Source organism: Canis lupus, chromosome 31 (assembly GCF_011100685.1).
Source record: "Canis lupus familiaris isolate Mischka breed German Shepherd chromosome 31, alternate assembly UU_Cfam_GSD_1.0, whole genome shotgun sequence".
NCBI classification, from domain to species: Eukaryota; Metazoa; Chordata; class Mammalia; order Carnivora; family Canidae; genus Canis; species Canis lupus.
Window position 1 is genome coordinate 2,536,472 of NC_049252.1, and position 14,781 is coordinate 2,551,252.

Here is a 14,781-nt window from a genome sequence, read left to right on the forward strand (position 1 = left end):
TTGATTTCGGCTCAGGTCATGATCTCAGGGTCCTGAGATCAAGCCCTGTACCAGCTCCACACTCAGCACAGAGTCCATTTGAGATTCTCTTTCTCCCTCTCCCTTTGTGCATCCCCACTGCTTGCACTCAGTGCACTCTCTCTTTTTCTGTCTCAAATAAATAAGTACATCTTTAAAGTTTCCTCCCTTTGAAATATTAAGGCATATAAAACTGTCTAATTATTTCAAATATAAGAACCAATAGTATGCATAAATATTATTTTAAGAAAAAGAAAATGTTATCTCATCTTTTTCCTGGCAATATGATTTACAATTTTCCCTTACTTTTACTTCTGTTCCATTATACAACATAAATATACTTTTCTGTGGGCTTACATATTGACAACATCAGGACGGTCATTCTAGGTTTCTACTTTTAGGTTTGCAGTGTTGATCACAATGAAGAGAAAAGAAGAATAATAAAGTATTTTAAAATATTTATAAGTATTTAAAGGCACTGATTTTACTCATGGATAAAGTTTGTTTGTTTTTTCTGCTCAATGTTTCATCCTTTCAAAATACTTAAAATGATTTTCTATTCTCTCAAATCTATTTCTCCCTGATGTTATCACCAAACACTATAGGCCAATCTACCTTCATTTTCCACCTAACTATTGTAACTTTCCAAACAATTCCTGTCCCTTTGTCATTTATATAGTAACCTCTTCTAACTTATTCTTCATGAATAGCCAGTAATTCTTTCAAATTATAAATGCGAAACTATCCTATCTCCATTTAAGTTGCTTAAATAGATTTTCATTGTTTTTAGAATAGGGAAAAACCTTTGTAACAGAAACTTCAAGGCACCATGTGGGATATTATACAAAGAAAACCTTCAAGGCCCCATCAAAAAAACCACTAGAATTAGTGAACTATTTCAGTAAAGTTGCAGAATACAAAATTAACATAAAAAATCAGTTATGTTTCTATATAAGAACATACTACCAGAAAGAGAAATTAAGAAAGCAATCTCATTTACAATGTCCTCAAAAATAATAAAATACTTAGAAGTAAATTTAACTAAGGAGGTAAAATATCTAAATACTGAAAACTATATAAGACATTAATGAGAAAAACTGAAGACAACATAAGTAAAAGGAAAGATATTCCATGTTCATGAATTAGAAGAATTAATAGTGTTAAAATATCCCCATCACCCAAAGCAATCTATAGATTCAATGAAATTCCTCCAAAAAGTCCAATGATATTTTTCACAGAAACAAAATGAATAATCCTAAAAATGGTACAGAACCACAGAAGAAGACTTCAAATAGCCAAAACAATCCTATGAGTGAACAATAAAGCGGGACACATCACGCTCCCTTATTCCAAACTATGTTACAAAACTATAGTAATCAAAAAAAGTATGGTATTGCTATAAAACAGATGCAGTCATCAATGGAGCAGAATAGAGGCCCCCAAAATAAACCTATGCATATGTGGTCAACTAATTTTTCATGAAGGAGACATGACTATACAATGGAGAAAGGATAGTCTCTTAATAAATGGTGTTAGTAAAACTGGGTAACCATCTGCAAAACAATAAAACTGGACCACTAATGTATACTATACACAACAGTCAACATGAAATGGATTGAAGACTCGGACATAAGACCCAAGGCCATAAAACTCCTAGACAAAAACGTAGCAGGTAAGCTTCTTGGCATTGCTCTTGACAAAGATATTTTGGATTTGATATCTACTGCTATTTTGACCTTCGCTCCCATTTCTTCCTCCACAGACACTATATTGGCTTTTAGTCTCCTACTGTCACTCCTTTGACTTGGAAAGTTCTTTCCTCTCTTCTTCACCTACTTAGTTCTGATTAGTTCTTTAGTTCTCTTCTGAACATTACTTTTTCCAAGTTTTCCCTAGAGCCTTCTACTAACATAAATGTCTCTATAATCATATATCAGTATACTATTATGCTATTGTTTTATAGTAGCAAATTTGCATTTCTTCAGGTGAATATTTATTTCATCTCTGTATTTTATACTAACTAGCAATTATCAAGGTCCCTAGTGATTCTACATTGATAAATCCAATGGTATATTCTCAGTTCTCATCTATCAAAACATTTAACTCAGTTGGTGACTCCTTAGCATGTTATCTCGTCATTTGTTTGTTCTTGATTTTTGGGTACTTAAGAACTCAGTCCTGTGGTTTTTCTTTTCCTTTCTAAATAAAATATGTTTAGGTAAATCCATCCAATCTTATAGCTTTATATACTATCCATAGACAACAATTTCTAGATTTTCAAAGTACAGTGCAGATCTTTTTCCTGAATTTCATATTCATATAACCAATTTCTACCTGTCCTTGTTACTTGGATCTCCAACTTCATGTATTCAAGACTGAGTTTCCCTTATTTTACCATGCTCCTCCCAAGACTTCTCTATCTTATAAATGTAAGTATGTCCTTCCAGTTTTCCAGGAAAGCAAAAATAACCAAATAAAACATTGAAATCATACTACACTTCATCCTTTATATCCATTCCACTTCTATTCAGCAAATTCTACTACGTATGTCTTCAAATGATAACTTCATGTCACCCCTATTGCTATGACTCCAGCCCTGCCACCATCAACTGTCCTCTGGTTTCCTGGAAAAGTGTGCTAATACCTTTTATTGCGGTCTGTTTCACAGGAACATCCAAATTGATCTTATAAAAACTAAATGAGCATGTTTCCTCTACTCAAACTTCCAGTGGCCTTTCATCTTACTTAGATCAAAACAAAAATCCTTACATGATTTGGTCCTCTTTCTTTCTATGACTTCTCTCATATTTACTCTCCTACCTCATGCTTGTCTAACTTCACCAGGTCTTTTGAATAAACTAGGTCCTTTACTTCCTTAAGACCTCTGCTCTTCCAGATAACCTCAGGTTGGTCACTCAGCATCAATTCTCTCTTCAAATGCCTGCTTGTCTCATCTCCCTGTCCTACCTCCTTCTCTACTCTGCCATATTCTTGTCTTACACTTCTGCTTTATTTTTGTCTTCATAGTGCCTATAATATTGCATACACTATAGTGTATAACTTACTTTTTTGCCCTGATTTGTTTGTAGCTGTTCCTGGTAATACTGAATGGATGAATGAATGAATGAATCAATGAATGAATGAAAGCCTCCTGAAGTCCAAACTAAGCAATATTTTTTTCTCCCCATTGTATCTTGCCACAGTATAAACAATCAATAAAAATTATTAAATTAAGACACATATTTGTTCACTTCTTTTCTAAGGATGTTCAGTAAGAAAAAGGCATAAAATGGATATCATTATTACAAAGTCTTTCCATGCGAATCATTTGGCATGGGCTCAGAACAAGGGCCATATTTTATTTATTACTGAATATCAACTTCCTGGCTATGTGATTATGCTGTATTTAGTTAACAACCATTTACATCTGGATATCAATTAGCTATTTTAAAAGTGTTTTCACATATTCTTTTTATATATCATTATAAAATCATCATTTATATGTCATTATAATTCCATGAATTAGGTAGTATTGCTATTTCTATCCTTTATGTGGAAAACAAATAAATAGTAGAGCAAATATTAAAACCCAGGAACTCTGATAACCTTCTCCTAAGCCATTAATAGAACACTTTGCTAGTGATAAATGTTTTATATTATAATTTCAAGTCAAATGATTCTTTTCCACTAAAAACACATAATCATCACTCCATCTAATTTGAAATATAAATTAGAATTTATTTTTAATGTAATTTAACTGTTGGCTTTACAGCACTTATCTTGAGGCTGTCCCTAAATGTCCAACTGTTAAATATTGATCACTGTGTTTCTCCTTATAATAGACTTTTTTTCTGTCTGCAAACCTTTAAGAAGCCACAAACCTTGGGATTTTAATTACAGACTTTCTAAACTCCACACAGCAGCTGTAGAATAAGCAAATGCCAATTTTATTAACATAATAGAATGACATGAACCAACTGAATGAATTGAGTCCCAGAAGATCCTGTCTTTTGGATGAGATGTGTTTAGATAGAATAAAAAATATTACAATGATTTATTTATCATGGAAATGAGGACATAAACTTAAAATAGCAACACAAACTAATTTCTAATTGCTATACAAAGTTGTACCCTGCAAATGAATTATGTTCACCCACATGTCCACAGGAAAGCTCAAATCTTTATTTGCATGTCAAGAATAAAGGAGAGACAGGGGGAAATGAAACTTCATTAAATCAAGTAAAAAATAATATTCTTTTATATTTGTGAATGGATTATCTAGAGGGGTCTTTCCATCCTGACCCATATTAGTTTATACTATGCAACATGAAGAGAGACAGTTGCCCAACAGTAAGTAAGAAGATACTCTACAGAGCAAATAATTTTCAAAACCCTTATGTGGTGAGAAATAAAAACCAGAAACCACATTAAATGAAGCTGCAGTTTAAAAACAAGTAAGTCATCTAAATTTTGACTCACTGAATCATCTTACAATAAAATTTTCATGAACACACTCTTTAACCCTGTTACCCTCTTCTGATTTCAGCATTTCACATTAGTTATGCCAAAAGCTTTTCTAGAACACCTCTCCTCTTATTGAGAAACTAATTACCTCTTCACTTTCCCAAGAGAGAATAAGTGAGAAGTGAGGTTAACATAAGGTGAATGAATGAAAGACCCAAAAATGGAGAATTCAAAAGAATGAGAAACAAGAAATCTACTAGAAGAATGTTTTCCTTGCCACTCGGTAGGTCCCACTAGGTAGGTCCAATTTATTTGTGCCTGATAACAACTGATCATCATTCTACTTTATTCCCAATCCTAGCTTCAGTCCTACCTGGGAGAATGAGACCTAGATAAATATATTTGAATAAATAAGATTAAAGTGATTCTTAATGTTGATTAAATTACTCTAAAATCTTTAAAGCCTTTAATAGACTAAAGACTGGAACTCAGGAGTCAGTAACAATGATTTGGAATTGTTGGCTTGCCTCTTAACTGGTTTTGTGAACTTAAATTTCTTAACTCTTTGCTTCATTTTCCTCATTTAAAAATATCAATATAATAACATCATTTATCTCAAAGAGTTTGTGAGGATTAAATTAGAAAACACATACACAGGGCAGCCCCGGTGGTGCAGCGGTTTAGCGACGCCTGCAGCCCGGGGTGTGATCCTGGAAACCTGGGATCGAGTCCCATGTCTGGCTTCCTGCATGGAGCCTGCTTCTTCTTCTGCCTGTGTCTCTGCCTCTCTCTCTCTCTGTCTCTCTCTCTCTGGACAAATAAATAAATAGATCTTAAAAAAAATGCAGTCTATAAAAAAAAGAAAACACATACATAATATTTAGTATACTGTCTGGCACATAGTATACACTGAAAATATTAGCTTTATAATTGTTATCCACTTTTTTAGAAATTAGAAAATGGCTGCAGCAAGAAATTGCATCTTTGAAAACATCATTACATTATCATATATATCAGTATCTTTGGCAATTTTCCTAGAAAAGTGAGATGAAGTAGAAGGTAGATTAAGAAAGTAAACTTCTAAAAGGTAGAGCCTTCCACCTGGACTCCTTAGTGAAAAGACTTTTTCCATACTTTTTCCCATTCACATAAAGTTTAATTATAAATTAGACACAGAGATAAGCAGCAAAAATAATAAAATAGAACAATATTTATAATAAAATTTATAATACAATATGTTGCAATAAAAGTTATGTGAATGTGGTCTCTTATAGTATCTTAATCTTTCATAGTATCTTATTGTGCTCTGCTCACTCTTCTCCTTGTGATGATGTGAGATGATAATATGCCCACATGATGAGATGGAATGAAGTGAATGATGTAGGCATTGTGGTGTAGCATAAGGCTACTACTGACCTTCGGACAATACTCACAAGGAAGATCATCTGCTCCCAGACTAGGTTGACTGCTGGTAACTGAAACCATGGAATGCTAAGCTGTGAATAAGGGGGGGACTGCTGTATTTCTAACATTCCCAACATATTTCCTTAGATCACCCTTGTGTGGGATAAATAAACATAAGCTTCAATAATTGTTTCTTGAAGAGTTACTTTTCCTGAAGATTTGGTAGCTATTATGCAAGAGTTTGAATAATTCCTTATACTTTTAAACTTAAAATCTAAACATAGATTCAACAAAAAGAGTTGAGTGATGGTTTCAAAAGAAATTATAAGTAATCTTATTCCTCAATTTCTTCACTGATAATAAAAGCAAGTAATTTTTACATTTTAAGTATTATATAAATCTCACTAAACATAGTTTTCTTAATTTTTCTCTTTATTTTACTATTAGGTTGAACTTCTTTAATGATGTCATTTATACACTTTGGATTTTATTATTTAACTATGAAGAAAATATACATATGCATAAATGGATCATTAATATTATATTCGGTGTGTTTATTTTAATGTGATAATGACTATAAGCATAAGTGCTATCATGAAGATGAAATATAGAAGATACTCATAGAAAAGTTTTAGTTTTTGGATTTGTCTCTGACTACATGTTTATTTGCTTTTTCCACAGACATCATTTAAATAATAATAATGATGATAACAATGAAGACAGGTAAAATTTACTGTTTATTATATTCCATTTCCCAGATTAATCTCTTTTTATACATTATCCCATATAATTTTCACAACAACTGAATGTTGAGTGAAGTTAATAAAATTGTCCAGGTGCTCAAATTAGATAAGTTGAAAAATCAGGATTGGAACTATGTCTGAATACAAAAAGGAAGTTCTTAATATATAGTGTATATTATATAGTACAAACCGAAATATAGGTGCTTCACTTAAGACAGTCTATAGTTTGAAATAATGTCTTAATTTCAACCTCTTAAGCGTCTTTCAATTCACCCTCAAAAGGTGTAATATGATAGGAAACCTGGGATATTAAATGTTATATTTTGATTGAACAGCAGACCTTATGTTTACACCTGAATAAATCATGTATTTAATAATATTATGTATGACTAGCACTTACATACAGTAAATTGAAATGCTGATTCTAGACCACATATATTTCTCAATTTGGATTGCTGAGTGCCCTTCATTATCTTTTAATTCTTATGCAAAGTCAGAATAATTATGTTAATTTTTATTTGGACACTGAATAATGATTATAGGATTAAAGGTAATCATGAGAAATGGCATAAAATGTTATCCCCATTATAGTTGCCAAATTCTGAATATAAAATAAAAAATAAAACCTAAAAATCAGATTGAAGACCAAAAATATATTTAGCAGATTAAAACTATTTAGAAATTGTGTAATATTATGGAATAATATTGATCACATGATACATTTAGTCAATAAGTTTACAATACAGTGAAATAAAATAATTTCATGCAAAGAAATCTTAGGAACACTCCGCAGTACCTATTTTCTGTCTCTAAGTGCCAGAGCATGGTACTGAAATATGAGTGTAGGATAAAATGAATGCATGTTAGATTGTAGACTGCTGACATATGAATTTATTGTGATATATAAATACAGGATGGATTGTACAATGTTGAGAATTGAAGTAAGCAATTTGGAAACTACTCCAGAACAGCTCTGAAGAATGAGTAATTTGAAGAATAAGGATATGTACAAAAGCTACTATCCCCATAATAAATTTAGGACACAATTAGGACAATAATTTTATCTCCATAAAATTAGGAACTTTGATAATTGATTGGTCATGGGGGCCATTAGGTTGGAAGAATTACACATGTTTCAAACCTTCTAGGAAATAAGGCAAATAGTTGTCTATGAGAGGACATAGTATAAACCCCAAGGGTTCAGATTTGGGGAAAAAAAAAAGTGTTTCAATTTTGATATTCAAGTAGAAATATTCAGTAGGGTAATGGAAACATCAGATAGAAGGTTAATAAATCAAGCTTAGAAAAAGTGTTAACTAAAAACAACTAAGAACACTTTAGAAGAAGAAGGTGATTATATTAATCTGTTTTCTTTTGATTGCAAGCAAGAGAAGCCTATCTAGAAAGCTTAATTAAAAGAGAGCTGTGTCATAAGCCCAAAAGGTATATAAGCCTTATGTAAAAACAAGGGACATAGATACCATGAGGGCACTCTTCACTCTTAGTCTTGGCACATTCATGTTTCTCTCTCTCTCTCTCTCTCTCTCTTTTTCCCCCAGACTTAATTCATCTTCTTATTCAGTCTACCCATAAAGTTCATGGCCAGAAACTATAACAAAACTGATTCTCATTTTTCTTCCTTTTTCTTGCCCCTTTCAGTTTTCCCATCCTCTCCTTCCTTCTTTACCATTTTTTTTTTTTCAGGAGAGCAATTTGATTGGATCATTTGTTTTTTCTCTTAAAAAAATCAACAGTGCTGAGGGATGTTGACTATGCAACCATCTAGAAAATTGCTGCTTCCTTTATTTTGTAGGAGGTGAAGTTCATCTCTCTCAGGGGCTATAGACAGCTGGATCAGTACTGCAAGAAGTGATCTTTTCGGGGATCAAAGATAGAGTCTAAATGCAACCTCTATTCCAGAACAAGATAGAAGAGGAGAGAGAAAGAAAGGCAAAGAGGAGTTAAAAAGAAAATGAGGTCTATGCGTCTACCCTAAAACTAAGGGGAATAGAAAAGCAAAAGAAATAATATATATTTAGCAAGAAAAAATGAATAATATGAAGATCAGTAAGCTACCATTGGATTTGACCACTAAAGAAGAATTAGTGATCTTCAGAATGACAGTTTCTACACAGATAAGGAAAGGGTTAGTTGCTACATGATTTGATGATAATCAGATATGTTGTTTACACTATTGCCCCCAGATACTGGTATAATAACCAATAATATTTTTTAAAGGAGTGGGAGAAAATTAGGGTAATTTTCTATGCCATTACTAATAACTGCTGACTCCTAATGAACTCTGTTTAAATAAACACCCATAAATTGCTGTTTTAAGAGTCTGTTTTAATATGCTACCGGGAATTTAACATCTCATTTACCTGTCTATGGTTTCTCCTTAAAAAAAAAAAAAAATTCATTGTTCTTTCCAGTATACCAGAGGCTCTCTGAATTTAGATGATCCCATATGGATAAGTAAGTGAATGAGATGTGATCTTTTTCCTAACTCCGCTTGGTTCCCTGGGATGTGCTTTGTTTGGGTCAGGAGAAATGAACTATTTTTAAACAACCATCTGCTCTTATTTTACCTTTCATTTTATTTTCTTCTTTCTCACGAATTTTTTCCTTTCCTGTATGGACAATAAAAGCACTGAGTAGTTCTCTCTGTTGTCTTTACACAATATACATCTGCCTCAAACCATCATCAGAAATAAAACTTTAATTTCTACTTGAGGCACAGTTCATTTTAGAAGGGGTCTTCTTTTTTGTCTCTAATAACACTGTGTAGGTGCAGAAGAAAAAGGAGGGGGACATAGGGTAAACTATGTTCATAAGCTCCCTGCAGTCTTGTATACAGTGGGGAAAGGAGATCAAATAAAATGGATAAGTGTGGGAGAGTAGGAATGTCTTTACAGGAAGTGCTAAATCGGGCAAGGAAATATGTTTGCCTTGCAAAATCCTAGCAAGCTTGAATCCTGACATGATTTGACAGACACTTGTAATATAATTTATAGCTGTGATCTTCCAATTAAAAGTTGGTTACTGTAAATTCATACTTTATAATCTGTTTATTTGTACATTGAAACATCTATTGTTTTTAAGGATTATCAAGTTAACATAGATGTGAATATTAGAACAGGTTTTATGTAATCAAATACAGTAATGACTTATGATCACACAATTGCCTGTTATGTCATCAAATTTATTTTCCTCCACTCTCATAAAAACATAGGTTCTCACTCAAAAGGAGCTCTCACAATCCTGAAATGGACTGTATTCATTTCTGCTTTCATATGTTTATATATGTCTCCAAATTCTTTATTCTATGTACTACTCTTTTCTCCGTGTACACTATTCATCCTTCAAGATCAGATTAAGCAGCCCCACTCCCAGGGAAAGCATTCTTTGAGGAAGATTTTAACCTCAATACGTATTTCTTTCCCTAGCTCCCTTTTTTTTTTTTTTTTTTAAAGATTTTATTTATTTATTCATGAAAGACACAGAGAGAGGCAGTGACATAGGCAGAGGGAGAGGCAGGCTCCATGCAGGGAGCCTGATGTGGGACTTGATCCCGGTACTCCAGGATCACGCCCTGGGCCGAAGGCAGACACTCAACCACTGAGCCACTCAGGGATCCCCCTAACTCCCCTTATAGTCAAGTTCTATACACTACAATCCACACATTACTATACATTGTTCTTGACTCTTCACTCCTAAAGCTGTACTTTTAAGCTTTTGTTATATACATTATGCTTGTATATACTCATAACTGTGTATTCATTATCAAGAAATTTCTTAAGTGCTCTGTGAATGTCTTTCTTTTGTTCACAACCGGACAGAAAACGACTGTGGCAGGGATTGGCTACTCCTATTAGGACATTTACTTGACCAACATACAGGGTACAGGTGAAGGGGGAAAAAAAAAACGAAGGGTAACAGCAATTCTGCCACCTTGTCTTTTAGATTTTCAGTGGTCTGTTAAAACATATTGCAGAAAATAGTAGATGCACTCTATGCTAAGATTTATAAATAGGGAGCAGTTAACACTTCAGAGATGAATCTGTCATAATACTAAAACTAGCCATAAAACTAGAACCTGGGCAGCCCAGGTGGTGCAGCGGTTTAGAGCCGCCTTCAGCCCAGGGCCTGATCCCGGAGACCCAGGATTGAGTCCCACGTCGGGCTCCCTGCATGGAGCCTGCCTCTCCCTCTGCCTGTGTCTCTGCCTCTCTCTGTGTGTCTCTCATGAATAAATAAATAAAATATTAAACAACAACAACAAAAATACTAGAACCTGCATTCCTGCAGGGCTCAAGGGAGCTGAATAACAGAGAAGGGGAGCCTCTTGGTAGATTTGAATATCCGAAATGGTGAAGGAGACAAAACTCCCGACTTGTTCCTCCGGAGCACATGCAGTGCCACAGTAGGCTGGGCATACTAAACACTGCGGGGTCCCAAAACTCTCCACAGGGAGGTTTGCTTGTGAAAAGCAAGGGAAGCCAGCGTAGTTTAACATGTGAGTAGCAGGATGTCTGGGGGGCTCAGGGGTTGAGCGTCTGCCTTGGGCTCAGGTCATGACCCTGGAGTCCCAGGATCGAGTCCCAGACATGCGGCTCCTCGCAGGAAGCCTGTTTCTCCCTCTGCCTGTGTCTCTGCCTCTGTGTCTCGAATGAATGAATGAATGAATAAATAAATCTTTAAAAATAAAATAAAATAAAATGAGAGTAGCAGCAGGAAGTCTCCAACTGTTTTACATACTTCACCTGATTCAATCTTCACAACCACCTTTTAAAGGCTTTATTGTTTATATTTTGTAGATGAGGAAACTAAAAATAATAGGTATATGTCCAATAAGGTAAATGCAGTTTTCCTCTATAAATGAAAAATATTTGAAAGATAAATGAAGGATAAAAAATAAATATATCTGCTATGCAAAAAGGAGAAAAAATAAATATGCAGATTGCTCTTGAGAGCATAAAAATCACACCATATAAACTATAAACCTATGACAAAGTATCTATATATTTTGAATATTTTTCAAAGCCATAACAACACATTGAGCCAAAAGTCTTTTTTCCTTTAAGGGAGATATTCTGGCATTACACAAGCACATCCTCACTTATGAAATTATATTCCCAGAATTCCAGCAAATACAAACTTAATGCAACTAGGAAATGGAAGAAAAGTCAAATAGAAATGTATTGTATATAATAATCATTTTTTAGAGGATTTTTTTCTTTTCACATAATTCTATGAAGGCTTGTTTACTTTCAAGACTTTCTATCATCTTTATTTTATGCTTTTTTTTTTTCCAATTCACAATTTTATCAAGGAAACTAAGATCACAGGCACATGTTTGTGCACAATGTTGGTGCACAAAAGCATCATATTCCACTTGGAATAAAGTGAGAAGTAAAACAAGAAAACAAACTTACAAACATGCAAATATAGACGTATACCAGAAACCAAATACTTGAAATAATATATATTTATATCTGTAGGAATTTATGGCTAACATCAGCACACTGAACTAGCATTATTACAACAGAATTGGCTCCATCAATTAAGAGGGCTTAGATGTTTGAGTAGAAAAATGAATCATGATGAGTCATGCAGAATGGATAGGAGCTCACCTTTAACTTTATTCTTTGAAGCAGCCGCTGGTTCCAAGGAAAGATTGCACAAGAAGAAGAAAATAAACATTAGATATTAGACAGAGTGTCTAGTAGGAAAAAGAGATATGTTATTACTATTAGTTAAAGCCTAAAAAGATAATATTTCTGATTACTTAATCAACATACTTCAGATGAATAGAATCTATAATTAAGAAAATGACATTTGGTTATATTTTGTTAGTATATGATTAAAGTCTTTGAATAAGAAAGAGTAAAATAGATAGGAGACACACAGTGCAAATCCCAAACACCATAAGGACTACATAAATTACTTAAGGATTGTAAATCTTTTCTTTCTCTATGTCCATCTTAACTTTAGTTAATTCAATTAAAGAAATACTCGCATATAATTTAAATATATTTTATATTACTTAACAATTAATATCTAACCCAGAAGTTTCCTGACAATTATTGAGTGCTTACTAAATGCCAGAACCTGAGGTTGAGTATTTTCCACACATCTGCTACTTAATAATGACAACTTTAAGAAGTTATGTACTCTGAAAACTAGAATACTTAGGAAATACATTGAAGATGACACAATGAAATGAAAATCATTCCATGCTCATGGATTGGAAGAACAAACATTGTTCAAATGTCTCCCCTACCCAAAGCCATCTACACATTTAATGCAATCTGTATCAAAATTCCACCAGCATTTTTCACAGAGCTAGAAAAAATAATCCTAAAATTTGTCTGGAATCACAAAAAACAAAAACAAAAAACAAAAAACAAAAAACAAAAAACAAAAAACAAAAAGCCAAAGCAATCCTGAAAGAGAAAAGGAAAGTTGGGGCATCATGATTCCAGACTTCAAATCATATTACAAGCTATAGTCATCAAGACAGTATGATACCGGCACAAAAACACATTGATCAATAGAACAAAACAGAGAACCCAGAAATGGACCCACTACTCTATGTTCAACTAATCTTTGACAAAGCAGGAAGTAATCCCAATGGAAAAAATCTCTTCAACAAATGGTGTTGGCAAACTGGACAGCAATATACAGAAGAATGAAACTAGACCACTTTCATACAGTATACACAAAAATAAATTCAAAATGGATGAAAGACCTAAATGTGAGTTAGGAAACCATGAAAACCCTGGAGGAGAATACAGGCAGCAACCTTTTGACCTCAGCCATAGCAACTTCTTAGTAGATATATCACCGGAGACAAGGGAAATAAAAGCAAAATTGAACGAACTATTGGGACATCATTAGGATAAAAATCTTCTGCAGAGTGAAGAAAATCATCAACAAAACTAAAAGACAACTTTTGGAATGGGAGAAGATTACAAATGACACATCTGATAAAGGGTTAGCATCTAAAATCTATTTAAAAAAATGTATCAAACTCAACATCCAAAAAACAAAGAATCCAATTAAAAAATGGGCAGAAGACACGAATAGACATTTTTACCAAAGAGGACATAGAGATGGCTAATAGACACATGAAAAGATGCTCAACATCACTCATCATCAGGGAAATATAAATCAAAACTACAATGAGATATCACCTAACACCTATCACCTGTCAGAATGGCTAATATTAACAATCCAGAAAACAACAGGTGTTGGTAAGGATGCAGAGAAAGGAGAATCCTCTTGCATTGTTGGTGGGAGTGCAAACTGGTACAACCACTCTGAAACAGTATGGAGGTTAGGTAAAAATAGAACTGCCCTATAATCTAGCAATTGTGCTACTAGATATTTACCCAAAGGATAAAAAAATACAGATTTGTAGGCATACATGCACCATGACTTTTTTGGCAACATTATAAACAACAGCTAAACTATGGAAAAATCCCAAATGTCCATTGACTGATGAATGGATAAAAAAGTAGTATATATATATATATATATATATATATATATATATATATATATTATAATGGAATATTACTCAGCCATCAAAAAGAATGAAATTTTGCCATTCTCAATGATGTGGATGGAGCTGGAGTGTACTATGCTAAGTGAAATAAGTCAGAGAAAGACAAATAACATGATTCAATCATACATGGAATTTAAGAAACAGATGAACAGATGGGAGGGGGAAAAGAAAAAGGGAAACAAATCATATGAGATTCTTAAAGATAGAGAACAAGCTGAGGGTTAATGAAGGGAGGTGGGTGGGGGATGGAATAGATGGGCGATAGGTATTAAGGAGGGCACTTGTTATGATGAACACTCGGTCCTCTATGTTAGTAATGAATCGCTGATTTCTACTCTTGCAATAACAAATATTGCACTATGTGTTGATTACCTAGAATTTAAATAAAAATTTGGAGAAAAAAAAGTAAGTTTTATCTTGTCTTACATATATAGTAACTGGGACTTAGAAAAGTCAAATTACTTGCTGACTACGACACAGCTGGAAAGAAGCAAATTTGGGATTTGATCCTAGCTATGTCTGATTTCAAAATCTGTGATCTAAGGTTGGAATTTAAGGCACTGAGTTGCCAACTGAACTGCA

The 14,781-nt window shown here is 33.5% G+C and overlaps 1 protein-coding gene across 3 annotated transcripts in view; it reads right to left on the bottom strand.

Annotated features, from left to right (window-relative positions):
* Window positions 1-14,781, bottom strand: part of CADM2 (cell adhesion molecule 2) — a 1,062,630-nt gene that overhangs the window by 312,001 nt on the left and 735,848 nt on the right. For 2 of the 3 annotated variants that reach the window (XM_038581189.1, XM_038581191.1), the window contains exon 2: window positions 12,263-12,289. The exons of the other annotated variant lie outside the window; for it this stretch is intronic. In XM_038581189.1, the coding sequence (XP_038437117.1) occupies window positions 12,263-12,289 (27 nt within the window). The remainder of the gene's footprint in view (window positions 1-12,262; window positions 12,290-14,781) is intronic. 3 annotated transcript variants of the gene reach the window in all.